The following is a 25,043-nucleotide window of genomic DNA, read 5'->3' on the forward strand; positions in this document are numbered from 1 at the left end:
AAAACGCCTTTGCCTGAAGCATATTGTCACTGCTGGGGACTGTTGTGGCTGAGCCTCTGAGGGAGGCTTCCACTAGAGGTGAGCAAAATATTCCGAGATAATTTGAAGTGCCGCTTAGTTAGGGAGGCCCCTGCCGGGCCGAGGTCCCTGCCGGGCCGAGGTCCGAAGCTCCCCCTCAGGCCGCTCCCGCGGCACAGTGAGCAGGCGGCACGCGCGCCCTGGGCCCCTCTTCCCTGGAGCGCGTGGGTGCGGACCGCCTCCCGCTGCGGCCCTCGGCTGGGTGAAACCACCTGGCTCTGGGTGGGGGCGTCTCTTCGCTACTGCGAGCCGCCCCCTTTAAAGGGGCGATGACCTCCCTGGAAAATTGCGCTGTGTTCGTTGCCTGCCTGTTGCTTTCCTCTCCCATCACCCTCCTCCCCTTTTGCCCGCCTAGCCGAGCAGTAGCGGAAGCCGCCAGGTGAGTAAGCGTGGACAGCAGGAAAGGGAGGGCAAGTAGTTGCCCATTTAAGGGCCTCCCACGTCGCTCCGCCATGTTCGGAGGCCCGCCCCCTCCTGGGGGCTCCCTCGCCGCCCCCCTCCAACGGCCGCCAGGGCCTTGAGGCACTGCCGCGGGGACGCGCTCCAGTTGCCCCCGGCTCCGCCACTCCCGCCGCCTGGGCCGCGGGGCCGCCTTCCAGGTGAGCGTCGTGAGGAGCTTGCTGCGACCGTCGCCAGCGGCTCCGGGGTGGGTCGGTAGCGACGCCACGCCGGTGTCCCAGCAGCCGCGACCGCGGCGGTGGAGGGTGCGGCGCGACCCCTGAGGGGAGGCCGCCGAAGAGGCGGGGCTGAAGCAGGGCCGCGGGCCCGGGTTGAGGTGGACGTTGGTCTCGGGGCGTTATGTAAGGGCAGGGGCACCCGGGCGGCGTTGCCCGGGTAGGGGGACTTGAGTGGGGCGGGGGCCGTTCTTGGCCGGGACTATCCCTGTGAGGAGGCTGGGTGGCGGCAGGTTTCGGTGCCCCGCGTCCGCGGTCTGGGTCGCAGTGAGCAGACTGAGTGGCTGTTGGAGCTCGGAGCTGACCCAGCGCCGGGTTTCTGCCCGGGACCCGGGCCGAGGCTACCGCCCCGCTGCCGGTGAGCGGTGGGACAGGCTCGGCACCGACATCTCTGGTCTGCGAGCGAAGTTCTGGGGCGGGAAGGACCATTTGTAACTTTTTTTTCGGTGCGAGAGATGGAGTGTGTCAGCCAAGAAAAACAGCAGATGGTCTGTACTTCTTAGCTGCTTTCCAGGGTTGAGAGAGCATCACACTCTCGTTAAAGAGTGCAGTTGTATTAATAAAAGATTGCAGTTAATTGTAAGAGATATACACAATCGCTGTTTTTTCTTTAATGCACTTTCAGATAGTCCCCGAAATACCCCCAACTACCGTCAACAGTTTGAGATGGGATTTTTTTCAAAGTAGCCAAACGCTCTGGGTATTTAAATCCAAAGACGCGAAACTTGAGCGTGAATCTCTTAATAGTTCTTTATACATGTCTGGCATTTTCTAAGTGGTTTAAACGCGAGCTGCTCTTTTTTTCTGTGTAAAACTAACATTGATACGTATTTTACTGTCTTGGATTTTGTAGCAAAGATGCTGAGCTTTTTCCGTCGAACCCTTGGACGCCGGTCCATGCGTAAGCATGCAGAGAGGGAACGGCTAAGAGAGGCCCAAAGAGCTGCTACCCACATCCCTGCAGCTGGGGATGCCAAGTCCATCATTACATGCCGCGTAGCACTGCTGGATGGAACAGATGTCAGCGTGGACTTACCGGTACGAGTGATGCAAGTTTGTTTTTTTCAACACTGTGGGTTCGTATCAGTGTGATCGTGCTCTTTGCTGTACAAGTAAGCAAAGGTGTATCTGTTTGTTATAGCAACTGATCCTGTAACTTAGTAGACCTTAAGTTACTGGTCATTAAAAGGTAGTGAAAGAATAGTTCGTTGTTGACTGAAACTAGGAGTGTTTTGCTGGATGTTGCACCTTGCATGTGGAACACTCTGTGCTGTGTTAACATAATCGTTTTGCCAAGACATAACTTAGAAAATGTAACGTTTTGAATGAATTGGACTTTCTTTTTAGTGAGCTCTGTGTGTATCATGAGAAGGAAGGTATATCTCTTAGTGGAACTCTGCTGAAGAGCAGAAGTACTAGCAGTAATTTCTGTATGTTTTGCATGTTTTGATTTTGCATCAGGGTTGGATTCAGGTTGTAATGCTCCCTCGAGAAGGGACGAATTGTACTTCCTTTTGTTCCTCAGGGCAGAGTATATAGCAAAAATTGTCTCATAGCATGGTGCTTTATTGGGAGTGAGGTGTTAGCCACTGTTTTACATTTCTAAAGCTCTCTTAACACACGTGTCTGTTCTGCTTAATTATATACCTGGTTTTGGCCAACCGGATGAACAGAAGCAACAGAAGTGAGATGTGCTCTGTTTTTCCATTACCACGTGTTTCCATTACCATAGTTGTTAGTGACTTGTTTTGACCTCACGTGGCTGAGTTAGGAAGCAGTGAATCTGCAAGACCTTCCAACTAGTTCCCTAGGATTTGTCTGTAATAACACTTGTGCAGATGTTGGAGATGCTGGATAGGAAGAGTGTGCAGAGCAGCCATTCTTGAAATTATTTTTCTTTCATCTCTTTTTTTAAGAACAGTTCTGGAGTGTTTATACTGCCTGATAGTCTGAGGAAGGCACAACTTGTTAGACTATTGAGCAGTGTTATTGACAGTAAGTGGAAATATCTTGCAATATCCAGAACAGAAACCTAGGCTTAAAGAGTTAGTTTGTATCTTTATTTATGAAGTTATTATACAGATGAGCTTATAGAGGGCAGTAAAACTAATATGTACATTTCTGAAACCATGTAATGAACATATCCAGCGCTGTTTAGTGCCTAGGATGTTTGATTTGAGGCCAGGAATGCCCACAAACACTTTATAACAAGAGTTGCACTTAAAAAGTACTCACTTTAAATTGGTGTCTCCATATAACCAGAGGAGTAATCTTTGGAGCTGGAGTTGGCTCTGTAGGCAAATTCCTGGCGCCTCTAACAACATTTCTAAGGCTTTGAGGAGCATAAATTGAACCTGAAAAGGTGTCATGACCTGCCATCTGGACTATAAAACTTTGATCAGGGTCTTGTAGTAACTATTTATTTCTACAGGAAACTTTTTTCATTCCTGTTTTTTTTTTTTTCTTTATAAGCTAACAAAAGACTTGGCTGTGAACATCCAAATTATGAGTAACAGTAAACAAATATGCTAAATCTGTATAGCTAGATGCAGTAATTAAGGTGCACTGTCAGTGTCTGACATGTGCCAGTGTCTTTGGTGATTAAAAGACAATAAATTAAAAGTAGATTACATTTTTTCAGGCTGCTTAGTGTGTTTGTTCTTGTGCATCATTCATATTTCAGGGTTGACCTGAAAACAGTTAAAAAAAAACCAAAACAAAAACAAAGAGGGAGCAGAGAGACAGGAGATGAAGTGCAGGGTCCAAAATCCTAACAACACAGCATTGTTTTCTAAAAGCCAAGGCTAAATTAAAAGTACACGTGTCTATGGAGTTTTTTTGTTCCTTTTACAAAAGCTTTGCTTCAGAATTATTGTCCTGTTTGAGCTAAGGCCTTTTCCAAGACTGGTTCTGTTGCTTTGTCAGTAGATTTGGTTTAAAATAAACTCATGTTATCTGAAAGGGGCCTGTGAGTTCACTTGTGCACAGTCCCACGGTGTACCTAAAAAAAAAGGCTTAAAGCGTTTCTGAAGACTGAATCGATTGGCAAACAGGTTGGTTCATGGGCAGGGAAAGTTCTCTTAGCAGGAATGAATGCCATACCTTATTTTAATCTGTGGCTGTGTAAATACTTTACAGTGGCATAACTTGTTGCTGCCACAGGATGAAAAGATGTTGCTTTCATTATTGAGTTTGTCCTTGTTTTCACATACCCCTTGGCAGAAGAAACAGTTTTTTGGCAGCCAGGCACTAAGCTAAGTCAAGAAAATGCTGTGGCTGAAAATAATTGGTATAATTTTGTTATGTTAGCTTCCAGATGGAGTGATTCTCCAATCTGGTTCCCCATGTGCCTTCCCAAATGTGGCAAAGAAGCATTTTGAGGCAGTATGAGGCTTATGCTTGCTTAAAATGCTTGTTGAGCTGTGCCCCTAAAGTGAATTTGCTGCTGAGAGAAGAGTGTTCTGAAGTTACAGTTATTCATATTGGTGAATCTGAGATGGCTGAATTTCTGTTGAATTTTTTTTTGTTAATAAAACAACAAACCAGAAAAGTCAGCAGAATAATGGCAGAGAAACCCTCAATCACAGGGAGCATTGTTATGTAAGCCAAATGTGTTTCAGTCTTTTTAAGCAGCAGGAGACAGGTTTTTTTTATGAATATCGACAATGAGACAGAAGGGACATGTTGTAAGTGATGCAGTTGAGATTTATTAAACACCGAGCCAGGATTCGAGCAGTAACTCTGCTTTTTGTCCACTGATCTTATCTATGGTGTCTGTCAAGCCACTTAATCTGTCTGCTCCTCTATTTCTTCTGTTGTTTTTAATTACAAAATTGTCTGACTTTAACTGTTCCTCAAAGCTGCACAGTACATAGACAGGATTCCTTTTAAGAATCTACTCGTTTCATGGCCATGTCAATGACTGAGGAATATCAGTGCTGTGTATATTATTTACTGTCACTTTGGTATGTTCAAAATGGAAGGCATGAACTTCATGTGAGTTATCAGTGTTCTTCTGGGGCAGGTTGAAAGGTGCAGGGCTTTTCCCCAACCTTATTCTATAGCTGTGTTTCCACTTGGCAATTTTCCTTGCTTGTTGCCACCTTTTCGAAGCTCTGTCTGTCCAGATGCGTTCAGTGATTTTGACACACTGATCTGTTTAGTGAAACAGTAAGAAGCTTATTATTTCTTGTATGCATTAAAAGCTTTTATGAAATACATGGTGTCAGTTAACTATGCTGCTGTTAATGTTGTTTGTCATGCATACTTGTTTACTGTTAGCTTCCCTCAAGTTCAACTTGGACAAAAGCCGGGTTGTGCTTTTTCTTCTAATTGTTTAAGATCCATGGGTGGAATGTTTGCTTAGTGGTATGAGTGGTGAGAGAACAAGAACTCTGTTTTGCTGACATTCCCTATCTCACTTGTAATCCTGTTCCCATACAAAACTAAACTGCATCTTCCCACACTTAACCTCTGGAATTCCCAAAAGCTCAAGAGCCATGAACAGTCCTGGTTTATTACCTGAAGAAGACTCCATCAGCTCAGGCATACCACTTGGGGCTCCCAGGGAACTCCTCAGCAGCTGGAATACTAGCTCTCATGGTGGTCACAGTTCGTGGGAGTGGGAGGGCATCACAGCTGTACTTTTCCCTGAAAGCTGTGTTTAATTGGAGTTGCTAACAGGTTATAATATACTTGTGGGCAAAACTATTTGTCAAGAATTTAGAGCGAAGTGCTCTTTTGAGTACTAGAGTGCTGCAGAGGATTTTAAAGCCAAAAGATCCAAAACCTGAGTATTTGTTGTAGAGATAATCAGTTCTTTGCTGTTCATAGTAATCATTAGGAGAGGGAAAAGATAACTGAGATAAAGGGGGGGAAATGGTAAGGTAAATAATGTAAATTAAATTACAGGGGTATGCTCAGAATATGCATGTTTTTCAAAACGTGTGGATAGTTTTCTGGCAGGTCAGCCTTATAGTAGCAACAGATAGTAAGTATGGGGTCTGGTAGAAGCAGCACTGTACTTCGTTGAAGCCAGGAGTGTTTCAGCAAAAAACCCTGACCCTGCTTAACCCACAATTTACATAATCTTCTCACGGATAATAGAGTGTTAATTGTGTTCCACTTTCTGTATGTGCCACCTAAGTTTTAGACAAAAGCTTTCTGGATGCTAAAAGGTATAAGAGACATTATGAGAATGGGTTCTCTCTGAGTAGTTTTTAATCTTAGAATGTTCCTTACTTATGCATGCATGAAATTTAATAGGGAGATTGCAAAATGAGATGTTTTTATCCGTATTATAATGAAGTGTAATTAAAACAAGGTCTTATATAAACCAGTGTAAAAGCTGTCTGGAATAGATGGAATTAGCTAAGATGTTTTATGGTTTTGGAGTAATGCTTATTAAAAAAGATAAAAAGGACTGTGTAGTGATAATTTTAAATAAAATTAAGAAATCGATCTGGAATGCTGAAAACGTTGCCAGCAAACTACTAGCAAGTGTTGATGGAGGGAGATAATCTCTGTTGATCCAACTACAAGATCAGAGATATATTGTGATAGTTGTTTTTACTCAGTAATCCACTCGTCTCTTTGAAAAGCATTTAGAATGTTTGTGGCTACTTGCTGAGTATTTGTAGCTGTCAGTATGAAGCATAGAATGTTGTCTGAGGCACAAATGCCAACTAAGAAGAAAGTCTAGTAATGCTAGAAATGTTAGAAAATCAGTCTTTGAATAAAATGGATAATCTGAGTCTTCAGGAGTGGCTTTTAAATTTTCAAAATAAATCTCAGCTGACAAAAATAATAAATACACATTTGCTTGTGTGTGTGTTAAGATTGTAAAGTTGTGGGTTAAAACTTTTTTTTTCCCTATGTGACCTTTGACTTAAGCTATTGAAGTGCTTTTGACTATTTGCTTAAGCTACTGAAAGACCTTTAGGGGGCTGAAACTGGAAAAATCCAGCTTGAGCTAAGTGTTACAGAGGTGCTGTGTGGTGTAAGGGGGCCCAAACCACAGTGCAGGTTGTTCCAGTACTTCCTGGGTGCCAGATTTAAATGCATCCTGAGAATGAATGTAAACATACCTGGTACATGCTGAGTGGTTTCAGCGCTGCTGTGCAGCAGCCGAATCACAGGCTGTGCGGAGGCAGGCTGAGTCCAGGCAGTTTAGGTTCTGGACAGGCAACCATTCTGGGCTTGCTGCGATTCACAATGGCCTGGAGCAGCTGTAAGGGCGCTGAGGCTGCTGTCAGTAATTTGTTTGGCCCGCAGTGTGTCTGGAGATGGTGCTGCAGGCTGGTTTAGTTGCCCAAAGGTTTAGCATTTCTAACTCACAGTGTATCAGCAAATTTTGTCTGAAGCCCTGCTGAGCTGCCCCTGAGAAGAGCTTGGTCGAAGACTGTGACTCTCATGTGCTCTTATGTGGACTGCTCCTGAGAAACCTGAAGGTGGAACACCAAATAAAACTGAAATGTTTGAGAATATTCTAGGGAAAGTTATTTAGTCTCTAAACTAAGAGACTTCTGGCAAAACAAACTGACAAGTACGAATGTTTTAAATCTTTGTACGTGTAGGGTCAATAAGCCTGGGCAGAGCTCATTCAAAGACTTTCAGACAGTGTTCTAATGAAACATACAGTTTTAATGAGTATTGAAATAAATTCTTCATAAAATATTCTTTCTCCAGAGAATACAGAACAAAATGCTTACTCCCAAATGCTGAGATTCTTATATTTGGGAGAGATTGAAAATTGATAGGACCTGCTCCTGGAGGGAGAAATTATTCTCTGCATCTTTCTAGCCTGCAGTACTTTTTACTCAGCACAAGAATATGTGGTGCATATTGTCAGTGGTGGGGGATAAACCAGAGAGAGAAGCGTAACTGGTGTTTTGCTGCACTGGCATCTTTAGATGGGAAAAACTGACTGGGGAGTTTGGAAAAGTTATTTGAAAGATTGATGCTTGGAGTTGGAGGAGCAGCTCCGTTTGTAGGTCAGTACTTAAAGTCATAATAAGATCAGGGTGATAGAAATAATACGTGGTTCTAACACTGCCTTTTGTAAAGATAAAGGGGTTTAACCCTCATTCTCCAGCAAACCTTAATAGTGTTAACTGTAGATACTGTTTTCATGATACTGAGATGATATCTTTTTTTTCCTTTAAACCTCACTGTTGGAGCTTTCACATGGCTTATTTTTAATGTGTCATTGGGGAGAAGGGATATTAATTTAAATAATGGGCAGGCTCAGCTGGTGTTCCCACACTGCCATGGTCTTCAAATGTGTGTAAGTGACATCCTAGCAACTAGGTAGCTGTAAATCCTGAATAGGGATCCCTAGCTTCTCCGGAGAGGGGTCTTTCTAAATGGGGTCTTTTTCCAGAAATTTATATGGATATGAATGGTAACCCTGCTAATGAACTGAAAAAAAACCTCAAACCAACACACCAGAAAGGGAGGTTTTTGCTCTTCAATAGCCACTAGAGGCAAAAGCTACTGATAATTATTGTTACTAAGTAATATTGACATAATAATCTAAAGAAATCTGAAGAAAAGTACAGCTGCAGAAACACAAGGAATCAAAAGTTCATGAAAGTAAAACTACCTCATCTCTCTTCCCAGAATTCATCCTCTACAGGGATCTCATTTTCTTCGGAAAGAAGTGAAATAGAGGAGAAAAGTCCTTTTCTGATAAGCATTTTAGTCTGTAAATTCTTTGGGTGGACTTTCATGCTTTTTTATTTGGTGTGGGGTTTTTGTCGTTGTTTTTTGTTTGCTTGTTTGTTTCAAGTTTTGGAAGTTTTAAGTACTTCACTGTGATTAGAAGCCTGATTAAAAACCTTAACGAGTGATCAGCTCAACTGGTGCCTGCCCAACACAGGGCTCTCACCCCTTCACCAGTGCTGTACGGGCTGCTACTGATCCTGAAAATGGCTTTTGCATCACATAAGCAAGTTGTGAAGCACTGAGTTGCTGTTTTGTGCTCTTGAATGCATGTCAATGAGAATACCTGTACCTCTGAGACCATGAGAACAGGGCGTGAACACTGCCCCTCTAGTTTTAGGCATTGTTTGAGATACCTAAGTCTTAGTGAATGATGCCTCAAGGGAAAAGCAAGCCTGCTGGCTTTACCCGACCCTGCTGCTGAGCCACCGAGGTTAAGTCCAGCCTCTGTAACACCTACTCAGCCAGCAATTGCAGTTATTAAGAACAGCATGAGATGTCATTAGAACATAGTTGGGAGCATCCCTTCCATTCGAGGGTGGGAGGCAGGATTCTTAACCAAGGCGATCAAAAGGTGCTTTTATCTCATTCCAAAGTGTGGCAAAGGCATTAGTGACCTGCCCTATATAAATAATATATTTTATTTAAGTTTCCCAGCTCAGTTGTTGATTTTCCTGCTGTGAGATGCTTGCTGTTGCTTCCTACAGAGTGTAGCAAACTGTATAAATCATGCAGTAAGGTTTTAAAGAATTACAAACCCATGAGGAATTTAATTTGGGCCCTGAAGGGAGGACCAGCCCCTGGCTGGATTGCTTGTGAGTGGAGTCGTTAACGGTTCATCGGTAACCATTAAGCAGCTTCAAAATATTTGTCCTTTGAGGGTAACCTGAGCTCTGCTGAAAGGGAAAGAAAGGAGATTGTAAAGACAAGAAAGAGAAAAAAAAAGGAATTAAAATGGGGTAGCAGCAGTTTAAAAATGTTATTTAAACTGAATGTTGCCATTAGAAAGTTGGGATAATTTTTCACCAGAAAATGGCACAAAAGTGTGTCCTTGCTATGCCTTTTTGACGGCACTTGAGATCACAGATTTATCAAATACAAACAAGTTAATTCATTCGATTCCACTACAAAGCAATAATATTTTTGGTTGCCATTTGTTTGGATAGAAGGAGGAAGATTATTAATTTAACATTAAAGCACGCATGAAACTTTTGCAAACTGGCACCAAACACAGTCAGTGATGGCTTAATACTGCATAATGAATTCCACGTTGACAGCCCTGGTGATTGAAGTCAGAAAACAACCAGTAGCCCTGTAAATCTTTCCACAGCTGCTCCAGTGCTATTCTTCAGGGACTTTCTCCCACATTAGTCATTCTGGATCCACTTGATCTTTGAGTCCTTTGCTGAGATTACCGAAATGGCAAACTTGCTCTGAAACTCGTTTGATACTGCATAACTTTGAACAATAGTAGATTTTGGTTATTGGTAGTCTGAAATAGTATGTGCAGTAATTCTAGGCTCGAATTACAGTGCTCTATTGCCTGTCCCCAAGAGGGAATTTGACTGAGATAACTGGTTAATTACAGTTATGTAGGATGACTTAATGAGGAATTGAGAAGCCTCTGAAGTGTTCTGCTCAATTGAGGGGAGATTTTCTTCCAGTTTTAGATGAGCTGTAGAAAGGTTCATGCAAAGTGAAACATTTTTCCCCTCTTGCTGTCACAAATGCTGAATTGATTTCAATTGGATACCCTGTACTGAGAGAAAATACCAAAATTCCAATGCCTTGCTCTTTCAAGAAAGAGGCTGCAGACTCAAATGGTGGAAGAAATGTGTGGTTTTACGTGTAGGCAATTTGCCTTAAGACTTCTGTTAGGAGAGTCTTGTTGGTGTTGAAGACAAGTGAAAAAGCTTGCCCTGAATGATTTTAATGAGGTCTACATCTACCCTACTTTCCCCAGTACTTGGAAAAAAATAATTGTGGGAGAACCTACTTGTGCAGGTGCAATTTACAGACCTTTCTGAGATTTTTTCCATAGAGCTGTGAAATACAGTGTTGCATTTAACTAATTGATCAAGTAAACTAATGATTATGACTACAAAACTGAATATAAATCATTTGGAGATCAAGGTAGGGGATGGTGGCAAAAAATTATGCATGCTGCTTTACTTATGTGGGTATTACTCGATGATTAAACCAGAGTATTTCCTAGAATAAGAACTGTGGCCCAGAATTTTGAGAGGAGAACTAAATCTGCCAATTTGTACCTTACTGAAAAACATGTCCAGAAAGTTAACCCATTTCTCAAGCTGTGAATGTATAACTATTAAAAGATTCCAGTGTTGTAGCGTTATGGAAATAGCGTAATCCTTAAACCTCTGGCAGAGTAAGCATGAATCCTTTCTGCATTTCTTTGCATTTAAAAATACTCATTTTCAACACCATGGCTTCTACTCTGACCTCCTAATTTATGAATGTATTTTTGTTATATTTTGGTATCTCAGGTATTGCTGTTAAGCTTTTATTTCAGTGTTTTACTATGAAGGAATTCATAGCATGAAAAATGTACAGTGTCTAGAAGCTGCCCAGTGCTATTTACTTCTCTTTAAATACAACTGTTTAATTTTTTAGCTCATCAGTGTAAAAATGGTGTTTACTTGGGGTCAGAACTAAGTTTTTTTTTCTTCATAAATTATGCATGAACATATGCAGTGGCTTTTTGCAAGTCAGTTTTATGAATTTACTTTTGTAAATGTTATCTAACTACTAACTGTTTTAAGTTGCTTGCTTCCAACTATTTCCTGGCAGTTGTTAAAAGGACTTCCTAATGAAATGCTTTATCCTAATTCAGTATGCTTTGCTACCTGCCTAGATATGAAAGAGTAGTAAATTCATAAGCAATTTGCTGTACTTGCCTCTGATAATTTTTCCAGTGCATTAGTTCCTGCAACTCTGCTAGCTATATATTGAACTTCAGTGAATAAGGAAAGCCTAAAAGGGACAATGATATGATGACATTTTAACACTGCGTTGTGCAAGTCAGTGTTGACATTTACCAAAGGAAGGATAATATTCAACATATTTAAGGATATTATCACAGAATACTGGGGTTTGGAAGGGACCTCAAAAGATCACCTACTCCAACCCCATTGCCTGAGCAGGGCCACTTAGAGCAGGTCACACAGGAACAAATCCAGGAAGGTTTTGAATGTCTCCAATGAAGGAGGCTCCACAACCTCTTTGGGCAGCCTGCTCCAGTGCTCTGTCACCCTCACAGTAAAAACTTTTTCCTTATGTTCCAGCTTGCACCTATTGCCCCTTGTCCTATCATTGGATGTCACTGAGAAGAACCTGGCTCCATCCTCCCAACATTCATCCTTCATCTATTTATAAACACTAATCACATTGCCCCTCAGTCTCCTTCAAGCTAAAGAGACCCAGCTCCCTCAACCTTTCCTTGTAAGGGAGATGTTCCACTCCTTTAATGATCTTTGATAGTAGCCTTGTTATGATGTGTGGTCTTGTGGGGTGTACATTTGCCTTTAACAAAAACAGCCATACAAAGAAAAAGAAAGAAAAGCATAATTTCTGCATTATTTTTTTTCCAAAGCTTAATTCTGTGATTCTCTTACTTTTGAAATTACAATGTGAAGTATGCCTTGAGGAAGGCAGGTACTACAATAAATATTCCTGCTAACTATTAAATTCTTTTATATTTTCAGAAAAAAGCCAAAGGCCAACTACTGTTTGAACAGATCATGTATCACCTGGACCTTATAGAAAGCGACTACTTTGGGTTAAGATTTATGGATTCAGCACAAGTGGCGGTGAGTAGCAGTACTTCTTTGGTTTTGGTTTTGTTTTGTTTTGTTGTTCAGTCTAAAAGTTAAATCTTAATATTGAGCAAAATGCTACAAGAAAGTTGCCCTTTTTTTTGAGTTAAGGTTTGTGCAGAAGCTTTATGGTGTTTTAAAGTGACTCCAAGCTAAATTCCAGCTCAAGCATTCTGATATATTACAACACTGTTGTCTCTTCCGTTCTTGTCTTCTCCTTCTTCCTGTCACACCTTCTGTTGCCATTAGGCAGACTGGGCCAGTAGCACCCCAGAGCCTGGTGTGTCATGTAGAAATTCTTGTTGCTGCTGATGCAGAGAGGACGGGGCAAAGCTACAGTGTGTGCCTGGCCCTTTTTTGTTCAGCAGTGTAGAAAGTTTTCCTTTGCCGGTGCCATCAGCTTTCTTATCATCAAAAGTGACCTTGTTAATGTCTGCTTGGGAAAAAAATTTGGCAAGAGTGGTATAGCTTTGATTTTCACAATTTGGTTAGGGCTTAGTCCTACAGCTGGAGATTCTGGGGAGAACACAGATGTGTTTGTGTGTACCAGAGCAGAGGGTTCTTGGCAAGCCTCAAGTTTGTGAAGTTTATTGTGTATTTGTAAACCATGACTGCTTTTGAAAACAGAAGCACAGAGCATTGTTTATCAAAAGCAACCACCACTGGTGCCTAGTCACTTTTGGTGCCCCCCCAGGCTTCAGTACTGGAGCTTGTCCTCTTTAATATCTTTGTTAATGATCTGGATGAGGGGACTGAGTGCACCTGCAGTAAGTCTGCAGATGAGACCAAGCTGGGTGGCTGTGTTGATCTGCTAGAATATAGGGTAGGTTTACAGCAGGATCTGGACAGGGGAGATGACTGGGCCAAGGCTAATTGTATGAAGTTCAACAAGGCCAAGTGCCAGGTCCTGTGCTTGAGTCAGAACAACCCCATGGTAATCTACAGACTAGGAGATGTGTGGTTGGAAAGCTGCAGCCTGGAGAAAGACCTGAGGGCACTGGTTGGCAGTCAACTGAATTTGAGTCAGCAGTGTGTCCAGGTGGCCAAGAAAGCCAATGGCATCCTGGTTTGTGTTAGAAACTCTGGCCAGCAGGAACAGGGATGTGATCATCCCCTTGTACGTGGCACTGGTGAGGCCACACCTCAAGGATTGTATGCAGTTTCACACCCTTTACTATTGGAAGGATATTGAGGTGTTGGGACACATCCAGAGAAGGCCAACAAGGTTCCTGAAGGGCCTGAAGCACGTGATGTACAAAGCATGTCTGAGGAAGCTGGGGTTGTTCAGTCTGGAGGAGAGGAGGCTTAGGGAAGACCGTATCACAACTACCTGAAGGGAGGCTGGAGTGCGGAGGGGCCCAGCCTCTTCTCCTTGGTGTCATATGACAGGACTAGAGGAGATGGTTACAAGCTGCACCAGGGGAAGTTTAGACCGGATATTGGGAAATATTTTTTCACAGTGAGGGTGCTCAGGGTGCTCAAGCGGCATGTGGACCTGGTGCTTAGGGACATGGTTTAGTGTTGACCCTTCAGTGCTGGGTTGAAGGTTGGACTGGATGACCTTGAAGGTGTCTTCCAACCAGGTATATTCTGTGATTAACTTGCAGGCTGTGCAGTTTTATATAGATATTTCTTATGGCGAAGTTCTTAATTCTGCCCACATGGATAGTTGCAAGTGAGGGGTTAGACGAGGAGTAGATTTTTTTTGCCTCTGTTGTGCATCCCTTAACTTAAATCTTACATGCACTTACCCCAGCACCTCTGGGTAGAATTAGATCTGAGTTTTCATACTGTGTGTCACTCTTACATGTTAGATGGATGACCTAATTATGTCTGTGTTTCAAGTCCAGAATTATTTCATTATTAGGGTGGCAGAGTGGAAGCACAGAAAGTTGCTCTTGAGCTAAATACTTGAATTGTTTGGGGTTGTTGTGCAAAATGGAGGCAGTGACACATTCCATTACTTCTGTGATGGTCAAGATCTGCCATGATCCAAAGGTGGCATCTTAATTGTTACAGTTTCATACAATGGCAAAAAACTCCCCAAGTTTGAATCTGTGGCAGAAGCCAACAGCTTTGGATACAGTGTTACCTACCCCAAAGCACACTTACAACATGATGGCTTCCTTTCAGAGTTATGGTGATCTGAGTTTTATGCTTAGCTTGAAATTGTAGAGAACATGCTATTTGGAGAAAATAATTTGTGTTCAGCATCTGAAGCCAACTTCATGGCTGGCAGGATTAGCTGCTGCTGGGCTGCAGTTCCCAGTAGTAAAAGTAGTTTTAAACCTTGTGCAGAACAGAGACATATAATCCCAAGGAGCAAAAGGAACATTACACAGAGGGATATCATTCAGAACTGTGCATGTATAGCCTGACAACAGAAATGTGGAAACAACCCATTTCATACTATTTGATATTTATTAAAAATCATCTTAGCTGTGCTAAACCTGTGCAGTCTAGGATGTTGAGTATTGATCGTGAATGACTCCATTGCATTTATCATTTTGCCTCAGGAAAAAAGTAATTCGTATGTTTTGGGTATCCTAACTCAATTTCTGCCACGTGGCTTCTGAAGTATTTCTGTTTGCCTCTAGGATCTCGTAAGAGTTCACAGTGGGTTAGTTATAACTGGTGAAAGTATCTATATAATAAACTTATTTTCTCTTCTGTTAGCAAAACATCATTTCATATTGAAATGGAGAAATAAGAGTTAATATTTTCTGCCTCAGCAATGGCTCATGGCTTGCTTTTGTCCAGCAAATTGTTACTTCCATTCCTGACAGCATCTGATTATTTGATACTGCACTATCTACCAGGTACAAGCCATTTTGAATCTAGTTTGCTTCCTTTTCTTAACTATGTGTGACTGAAGAGAGGCAGAGCAGAGATTACAATCTCTTTAAACTGGACATTAATGATACACTCTGAAGCAGAAAAGACTGCATTTTGCCAGAAGAGCTGAACAGAACAGCCAGAGATAATTGCTTTAAGAAATGAAGAGCTGCTGTTATGGAAGCTGTTCTTGCAAAGAGGAGCTGGCATATCCTAGCAGTAACCCAATCTGCAACTGGAAACAAAGACAGAGACTAATCAAGTGACCTGTCAAAGATTATTCAGGAGACTTGTTAAATAAACAGAGTAAGAATCCAGTCCCTGACTGTGGACAGCATTGTGCACTGGCTCCGAAGGAAATTATCTTTGTGCTGCCAGACTTAAGTGAAGTGTATTGTCTTACTAGTTAGTTGTGCCTGATGATATAAAAAACACACTGGCAAGCTAACAATATGTAGTTAATTTAAAAAGAGAAGTTTTCTGCTTGTTTTAACTACAAGTGAGTTTTCAGTAGATTAGTTTTGAACAATTGAAGAATGGCAGCTGATGTGATAAGTAGATGTTTGAGTTTATGATGTACTGGAGTGTGAGGGAAGCCCAGATAATAGAGATGCTTGCTAATAGGTAGGATTCAAATACTAGCTTATTTCAAGAGGCTTTTGAAACAGTTACTAAACTGAGAAATTTATCATTTTCATGTGATTTCTTTGTTCACTACTAATCTGATGATTAGGAGTGGATTGTTCCCTCTCTCCCCAAGTGAGAGGCAGGAGATGGGGAAAAGGAATTTTTTGCAAGATTGTCCACCATCAGACTTGGTCTGGAAGCCAAGAACTCTGACTCAGGCTGACAATGAACAGCACAATGTGTCCAGTGACACACAAGATGAAGCTTACTGTTGGGTTATTTGGCTTTTCCTCTAGCAGTGCTAGAGAGATGTTTCTGGTAAGAAGGCACTGAACACGTAGCAGGTGGCAGATTTCTAATTTTAACAGACAGTGTTACGGGCATCAAATACTCACTCTTCCTTCTTGTGTTGGAATTGACTACACATTGTTTTGTTACTCTGACTGTTTAGTGCCTAATTTTGAAAATTACTTGCATAGCATTGCATGAAGTATGCACCTATTAATTACATAAAGTATAGTAGCATGTTTAGCTTCACCATCTTGCAGACAAAAACTTTGTTTAGCCTATCTTCTTGAAATGTTGCTGGGTTTGGGCTGGGGGGTTTATGTGTTTTGTTTTGGTTGGTTGGCTTTAAATTCTAAAGCAGAGAACTGTTTTAGTAAGGACTTGCAGTACTCTGTTCATGTTGCTTTTTGTTTAGCAAACTTTATCTCTGGATTTCAGCAGTAGACTCTGCTGAGCAAACTCTCATCAAAATGTAAACTTTTTGCCAGCTCCACTTGAATTCCATTTTAATCACTTGGAATAAATCTTAGGTTTCCTGACGTCTCTGTGTGTGTCCATGCATGTATTTGAGGGTTGTTTTTGTTTGGTTTGGGGTTTTGTTGGTTGGTTGTGTTTTTTTGGTGGGGCAGTTCCCCTTTCTGTTTAAAAGCAGTTCTGTTTCCCTTCTTCCATGCACACCCTTAGTGTTTGGTAAGGTACAAGAGGTCCTGTAGGCAGTGGTGGTAGGAGCTGAGCAGAGCGAAACACACACTATCAGTGCCTGTCGCGGGCCTCTCAGTTGCTTTCCCATGGAATGTGGAGGAGATGAGAGAAAACAGGAGGGAGATGAAACAGACATGCACAACCAGTCCTGGAGCCTGCAAATGACTCTTTGCCATTCTTGTATCTAAATCACCTGCAAGCCTCCAAGTGGGTAGTTTGTATGTGTTTTATGGTGAAGGAAGGAGTAAGTAAATTGTCTCTTACACTAAGTTTATGAAATTGGAAGAGAAATTATATAATTTTCTTAAAGGAAAAAAAAAAATTATTGCTCAACTCTATTTTTACAGTAGTGTAAGCAAAGCTGACATATTTGCTTCGTTCTTCCTTAAACTTCCAGCTTTATTTAAGAAATATATAAGATACATTCCAGTATTCTGTAGCTACTTCGTTTTAATAGGTACCACAGCACTTGTAGTTGTGTGAATAGCAGCACTAGATGGTTCAGTTGTTATGATCTGCAGCTAATATGTCAATCACTGCATGTCCTGGCTGTATTACAGACTGACTTTACACACTCTCTGCATAAAGCATGCCTGCTCTGGAGACAGGAATGTGTTTGCACTTGGCATTGCAACCTGAAAAGACCGGTTCTTTCTCATTCCCCTATTGCGTTTCTGTCCTCCATGGGCCCCACTGTGAACTCTGCGGCACATAGCTTAACAAAAAGAGTGTAGCTAAGTGTATAATTCAGCTGTGTTAGTTGGAAGGTGCAAGGACTGATCAAACGAGGTGGTGTAACCTGGGCATCGTGAAGCATGCAGGACGTGGTGTGCTAGGTAGTTAGCTCCTGCTGTTGAGTCAATGCAGTGACGCTGAGGAGGGTGTGTGTTCCCTGCTGAACCGAATCACCGCCCTTGGTGGAGGGAGCTGTTCACTCTGCACAGCACTGGGAAGTAGGTCTCTTCTGCTAGCTCTGTGTTAGCTTTCCAGCTTTAATTTCTGGTATAAACTCTTCAGCAGTGGGAGTATATGCAGTTTTTTTACAGAGCATAGCATATATTTGTAGATGTTCCTCTTAATTTTGCATGCTGTCATATGCACTGTAAGTGAAACCCTTCTTGTGCGTCACATCTAGTATACAGCTTATAATTGACATTAGTAGGTGAAGCAGCTACTTCTGTCCTCTTATATGACAATTGCTAAAATGTCTGTGTGAATAGAATTTGGAGAATTAGGTAGAGCTGACTCTTCTGTTTGGACATGGGCAGCTTTGCCGTTGCTGTGCTTGAGTCATCTAAAGAAAATGCCTGAAAGTCAACAGTGTTTATTTTGTCTCTCCTCTTCCACCCCAAGTAGACATCCTAAACAACTGAGTTCCAGAGGTGCCAGCTGTGATTTATGACTCTCTGTCACATTGTCACTAGCTGACCTGCTGTGTGAACTGTTTGGACAGAATGAAAATGCTAGTAATTACAGTGGCTTGTCAGTATTCTTTTTTTTTTAAAGTAGATAATGCTTTCTTGAAGATTGGTATTATATAAGGCACCACAGGATGTTTCTGTTGTTCAAAACTCACAAAGTTTGTAAAGCAAAAAGAACTTTGAGTAGAGAGAGCTGTGGATTGTGGAAGATTCTGGCTTAGATTGTTTTAATAAAGTGCTTGTTATTCCAAGATGGTCTTCACGAATGAATAGGGTGTTGGTTTTTTTCTTGCTATGAGATTTCTTTGATAATTCAATGAAAGTAATTTATTTTTCAGCATTGGTTGGACAACACAAAAAGCATTAAAAAGCAAGTTAAAAGTAAGTGGCATTTCTGTTTTCTCTTGGGATCTTATATTGAGCATACAAGAGACACAGGGAGTTGAAATTGGGGGGAGCAGCAGGGCAGTGACCTGTGAGGGGTGAGAAGTCCTAGTGGCCAAAACCTGGCATGGTGCTGCTGATTGTTTAATGACCTCTTCCCTCTGTAGCTCATATTACTTTAGTCTAATGTCCTTAATTAAACATCTAGGTGCTCATTAATTATAGTTTAAATGGAGTCAAGGCAGCTGAAGATGCTTTAGTGTTATAGATCATTATCCTGACTATAGGAAAGCTTGTCTTAGAGTCTTCATCTCTTGGGGCACCAGAGTTTTGTCCACCAAGTTCTTACCTTCTGCACAAGGGTTTAGTGTGGCTTGGTGGTTTCAGTGGTGCATGTTTGGTAAACTGTGACATCAACCAATTTTCCTTTAGCAGCTTCCTTGCTCTCCACTGTGAATTCTTCAGGGATTTGTGGTACTGTGTTAATACAACAAAGGTTTTGGGAGCACTGAGTGAGAGAAAATTCTTCCAGTCAGATGGAAGAATCAGCAGAGCGCTGCTCCTTTTATAAGCACTGTTAATCCATTCTTTTGCTGAATTAACTCTTTGCTTTCCAAAACATGATTCTTACACAGATGGATCTGTTAAATCCCCCCCAAATATGTCTAAACTTCTGTGGAATAAAGGGGCCCAAGTTGTCAGCAGTGGGTATTTCCCAGAGGCCTAGGAAGGCATTACAGGGACCAACTGAGTACCTGGGGATTTGCTCAGCTGCAGAGCCAAGATACATAGCTTTCCTGGTGATGGGTAGAGTCCTCAGATACAGGGATTAAGCTAGATTTGTGTGCTCTTGTCAGGGTGAATCAACTTAATGTAATATGACTGTTGGGTTGACTTGTAACATATACAATTATTTTGTGCGTATATTTAAGCGTTCATTCACCCTGATGTTCTTCATGCATTTCCCTGTCACAAAGGAGTTCCTGCCTTGTGGTAGGACAGGGCTAATTTCAGTCAAGTTTTGTGATGTGATTCTGTGTAACGAAAAAATTGTTTCATCCAGTAACTGTTACTGCTCTCTTGAATGAACTCTGCTTTGCAGTTGGCCCACCATATTGTCTGCATTTTCGTGTAAAGTTTTACTCATCAGAGCCAAACAATCTACGTGAAGAGCTAACAAGGTAAGAGAGATTTTATGTGAGACACCCAAATAAATCCAGGAAAATGCTTTTTGTGGTATTGATCTGAAGAGTTGTGTGATATTTGGAGAATTTCTTAGGGCTCTTGGCTTACAGACCTTTTTGTAAATGTTTCTAAGGTCGCTTTCATGGAATAAGTGGGTTCTAACATCAAGAAATCGGTGTATTTACTATATTACTTGTTGCACTTGATTTCATTAGGCAATTCTGGCCACTGATCTTAGTATCTTATGCACAATGGACAGGGGTTTTGACATCATTTGTTATTCTACTTAGGTTGCTTTTAGTTTCAACCATAAGTGGTCATTCTGTTGAATTCCAAGTTAGAATTTTCTCTTTGGCAAAAGTAAGTCCAGTTGACATTGATTACTTCTGTGGTCTTTGCAGAGCTTACAGAAAGAAAAAATAGGTTTACTAACATGTTGAGATGTGAGAGTGCTGTATGACTGTAGTATCAGTGAACAACAGGTTCTCCTGATGAAAGCATTTCACAGATCCATTCATAATGCTGCATTTTATGTTGGACTAAAACATACTTGAGGTGCTTTGCCACCTGTCAGTAGCATAAATCTGTTGTAAAGACGTTTCTTTGCATTGTCACTACTGTTGATCCCTTTTGGAAAGAAGACAAAATTGTATGGCTTTCTTGATAGCTGCAGAGACTTCACTTGTCAGAAACAACCATTTGTAAGAGAGTGAAGTACATTTGTTTGTTTTCTCAGGTTTATGTCTGTGTGGATCTTCGATCTGCACTTCAGCCAAATCCCTTACAGCAAACCCAGGAAGATTACAGGAGCATTACCTCTTACAGCCATATGCACGCTGTGGAAACAATGTCATAACTGTTCTTCTTTAATGCTTTCCTGCTGATCTTGGAAAAGTGTTTTGCCTCCCCATTCATGTTCTCGAATAAACAACTGTCTTTAAAAATAGTAACCACAGGCAAAATTCAGACCTACATCAGTATCTACCGCTGTGAAACACTTTCATCTGTCTTGTCTGAGTTCTGCCAGTCCAACCTTGTAGTACAGGTTTTAGCAGGGCAGACCTGAAACCTGTGGGCTTTTAAACCCTGTCTGTCTGCTTAGCTAATCCTCCAGAAGGGGAGAGCAGCAAGGCTTTCTTCTGTCTCCAGACAATTTTGCACCTTAAAGAAGCAGTGGGAAAGGGAGCTCTGCTATGGGCTATCGGTGTCATTAGCAGGGGCTTTGTGAGTATTCCACCATTTCTTCACACAGCAGAACACCCAGCTGAAGCCACTTAGAGCTTCCAGTAGTGCAGGTTGCTCACATTTTGTGTCAGCTTCCCATCAGATGCCACCAGAGGTCATGTAACACAGCTAAGCATGGGAAGTATGCTTGAATTATTTGCCAGTGTTATGTGGCTGATAAGCGCAGACTGGTCACACCCACTACACAGTGGAGGCCAGTGCTCATTCTTTTGGTATCTAGGGTCAGTACCAAACAAATTTATTCACCTTGTGGAGCTGGTGTTCAAAATGCTTTGGATAATAAATGGCTTCACAAAGTAGATGTGGATTTCCAAGGTACTTGTAGAAAAAATGCCTGCATCTGTTTCATGTTGATATGTGAGAGTATGAGGAGACACAGGCACATGATGGAACAGAAGCAATGTCTTTGGCTTTGTGCATAAGACTGAGGTTCATCTGAGGTAGAATTCAGACTGAGTACCATCATGGATGCCAGTGTGTTAGATGATGAGATGAATTCTCTAGTTAAAGGAAAGCTGTGTACCACCATAGAACAAGAGGGTTACTCTTCGTGGGTAGCGGATTGGAAGGATTGATGTTGCACACCAAAAGGATAGGAGGTTTGCATTCAATATTTACCCAGTTTCTAAGCAAAAAGAGCACAGAATAAGCAAAGCAGTGAATGAAGGAAAGCTGGCTCTGAACAGTAAACAAACTGAAAAGGCTGCAGCCTCCTGGGTATCTTTTTGTCACTTGGCAGTCAGCTTTCTAGGTTAGATTTTAACTAAGCAATCCATATCAGGAATGTTTATTCTTGAGAGACTTTAAAATACTCATTTATTTATAAGATCAATATGTCTGAATAATGAAGAAAATGTGGAAGGTACAATTGTTCTTTGTCCAAGTGCTATCAGAAGAAACCTAAAAAAGTATCTATCTTCTTTTTTTTCTTCTTATTTCTTTTCCATGCAACAAAGCAGTTCTGCTTGCAACAACTTCTAGTTTGGGGTTTACTTGATTTGAAATGTGTGCAGCACATACAAACCCAAGTGATAAAGCCTTGAAAGACAACAATGTCAGTCTCTAACTTCCTCCTGTTGGCTAGATGACACATTAGAAGTATTAATCATGACTCTTCTTATTTAATTTTACAGGTATTTATTTGTTCTGCAGCTGAAACTGGATATTCTTACTGGAAAGTATGTATTCCCAATCAAAATTGTTTATTAAATAAGCATCCTAATTAAACATAATTTTAAACAATTACAGTGTGTTTAGCATAGGGTTTGTTGAATTTATATTTGGATAATGACTAAGTTTTGCTAAGTAATGTAATGGGGTTTTCCTAAAATACAACTTTTCTATGTATGAGTAGCAGCAGTGGGCTGCTTAAGTTATGCTGTGCTTCTCCCTTGTTAATTTCCTGCAAACCTACTCATCCTTTCCCTTTCTTACCCCAAGCATTTACAATTTCTTGGTGTCAGGTATATGAGTTGTCTGCTAAATTGTGTCATTGAAGGTTTTAACAATGAATTTCTCTCATGGCAGATTAGAATGTCCTTTTGACACAGCCGTCCAATTGGCAGCTTATAACATGCAAGGTGAGTAGATCTGATCAGGGAAGGATGAAGTTGCATGAACAGCTTTGTGTAGACTCCGTCCTTGCTATACCCAGAGAATAGGTTCTGTGCAGACACTAGTGATGCAGTGAGAAACACAGCTTTTTTGACTGTAATTTTGCTGAGAGCATAACTTGAAAATTGCTTGATTCCTCAGGAAACAGAACAAGGAGGTTCTGAACATAAACAGCTTTGTCCTAAACTTGTTTTCTCAGGTGCTTGTCTGCAAACCTGTCCACTTTCGCACAAGATACGAGGTTTGCAGACTTCCTGAATTGCTTTGATGTACTAACACTGTTGACTCCCCCCAACCCTCACTTTGTGTAGTTTCTACCATATGTTTTCTTTGTTGTACAAATTAGAGACAAAATTATTTCGGTTGTACACTCAACTGAAAAATCCTGTGTACAAAAACCACCAGATTTTGACTTCAGCTTATTTGCAAAAACATGTTAGTGTTTCATATCTTACAACTTGCACTTGAGCATTTACAGTCAAACAGCTGTTGTTGGTATTTCCTTCCTCAGACAAAAAGTTGACTCTTTTTTTCTCAGCTCTGTAGCACTATGCTTGAGTCTTTTGAGACTCTTATTAAAGAGTTGCCTTCAACTTCTGGTTCCAGCTGACTCCACTCCAGCATCCATGGCTTCTCTGATAGCTGTGGTCTGACCTTCAGTTGCTTGCAGAGATTGTGCATGACTCATCTTCATGGCCAATGTCTTCAGGTGTTTTTGGCAGAGGTTGTGATCTTAATGTGAAGTTTGCTGTGGTTTCAAGCAGGGGAGCTCACAAAATAGAGGTGACTTCGAGTATTAGAAATGTCTGCTGGAGTAGGCTTTTGGGTCCTTTTTGGAGGACTCAGATTGAGTCTACAGCAAATCCCATAACCTCTGTTGTACAGCCCTCTGATGAAGAGAGAATTTGGAAATGTTTGTGTTGCACAGATTCTGTGCACAGCATTCCTTTTATAAAGCAATGCACTGTTGTACTCTGCGTCAGTTCGGTAGCAGGACTGAGGTGCTGAAACTTTCTCCTACAGATAATTCCCAAACGCAGTTTGTTCTTTAGGCAGGAACTTCTAGTGGCCCTAATAATCTGCAAGAATGGAGAGCTGGAATTAAACTGTAAAGATACCTGCCTTTTTGTGTAGAGGAAAACCAGTTCAAACACGTTCCATAGTTAAGGCTCTAACAACGCTAATATTTTTAAGATACAGGTTCAGTAAATAACTTTCTGGAAAAACAAAGTGATCTAATTAGGCCATGTATCCATTGCTTTTTGTTTTGGTCTTTTCTTTCCTCTCTCCACAATGAGGCCCTTAGCAGGGCTTTAATCTTACTCTGACAGCTGTGTACTTTTATTTAAATCAGCTGGAACCTAAGCTGGGTTTGACAGCATTCCTTTCAGCAGAGGCAGGCGTTTTAGTGGGAGTAAATTATTACAGAACTACAGACTTCCTCAGTCAGCATTTAAAAAGGGAAAAAAAAGAAGGGGGGGGGGAAAGACTATTGTTATGCTTGCAGTGTTGAGAAATCCAAGAAGCAGGTTTGTAGATCATATGTAGTTCTTGCACCCATGGAGTACTCTGTGGGTGTATTTGACTTCTCCAGGTCTTCCCAAAGACTTCACTACTTTTTGCCTGCACAAACGCCTGTGTAGGAAAACAGAACAGATTTTGGCCTGTATCAGACACCCAAGGTCCAAGTTAGAATTATTTCTATTTCTTTTTTATACTAGCTAAAAATAAAGAAGCCATTTGAAATCATTGGGAGGAGCAAATGCTCAGTGATTCTGAAAATCAGGACATAAAGATTTCTAAATGTAAGTTTCAGCATTTTAGGTATATTTCAGTCTCTGAAAGCTGGCCTTAGCATCTGTGGAAAACAGGAGGTTGTACTTTTAGTGTAGCACAGCCACTGACTAGTATGTTTCAGTATGCTTTCCAAATGGCATCTCTTATTGCACCTGTTGAGTGTGCAGCCATGGACTAGGTGAGCTGTTTGACTGACCCAGGAGGGCATTTTTTGTGTGCTTAGATGAAAAGGAGAGTGACAAATAACAGCTGCATGTTTATGCCCTTACCCTTATGCCTTAGTTTTAGCAGGACAGGGGGGATATATATTCATGAATCCAGAATTTTTGGAATGGACAAATAAGTTTATAAGAAGTGTCTGAACTGGTTTTGCTTTTTCCAATCTCAGGATATTTTGTTCTAATTATTTAAGGCAAAATTCTATTGTAACTTTAGTCATCTGTAATCTCAGCAGAGACTTCAGTGATAAAAATGTTAAACTCTGCAAGAAAGAAAAAAAAGTTAATTTCAAGGATGTTGATAACTTCCACTTGCAGGAGGCTTATTCAGGAATACATCAATAGCACTTTGTAAAAATTCATGGAAAGCTTTTGTGCAGACAGCATGACCGTTTGTTTGGTGTCCATAATTACCCT

General features: G+C 41.3%; 1 protein-coding gene across 5 annotated transcripts in view; it reads left to right on the forward strand.

Annotated features, from left to right (window-relative positions):
• The first annotated feature begins 374 nt into the window (after nucleotides 1-374).
• The window catches only part of EPB41L5 (erythrocyte membrane protein band 4.1 like 5), a 62,764-nt gene continuing 38,095 nt past the window's right edge, over nucleotides 375-25,043 (forward strand). For 2 of the 5 annotated variants that reach the window (XM_068138959.1, XM_068138962.1), the window contains exons 1-7: nucleotides 471-677; nucleotides 1,606-1,790; nucleotides 12,200-12,304; nucleotides 18,522-18,564; nucleotides 19,670-19,748; nucleotides 22,131-22,175; nucleotides 22,525-22,577. In XM_068138959.1, the coding sequence (XP_067995060.1) occupies nucleotides 1,611-1,790; nucleotides 12,200-12,304; nucleotides 18,522-18,564; nucleotides 19,670-19,748; nucleotides 22,131-22,175; nucleotides 22,525-22,577 (505 nt within the window). In that variant the 5' untranslated portion in view covers nucleotides 471-677; nucleotides 1,606-1,610. The other 3 variants (XM_068138960.1, XM_068138963.1, XM_068138961.1) reach the window with 3 other exon arrangements.

Source organism: Melanerpes formicivorus, unplaced genomic scaffold (assembly GCF_026170545.1).
Source record: "Melanerpes formicivorus ecotype bairdi unplaced genomic scaffold, bMelFor1.0.p_v2 SCAF_5, whole genome shotgun sequence".
Taxonomy (NCBI): Eukaryota; Metazoa; Chordata; class Aves; order Piciformes; family Picidae; genus Melanerpes; species Melanerpes formicivorus.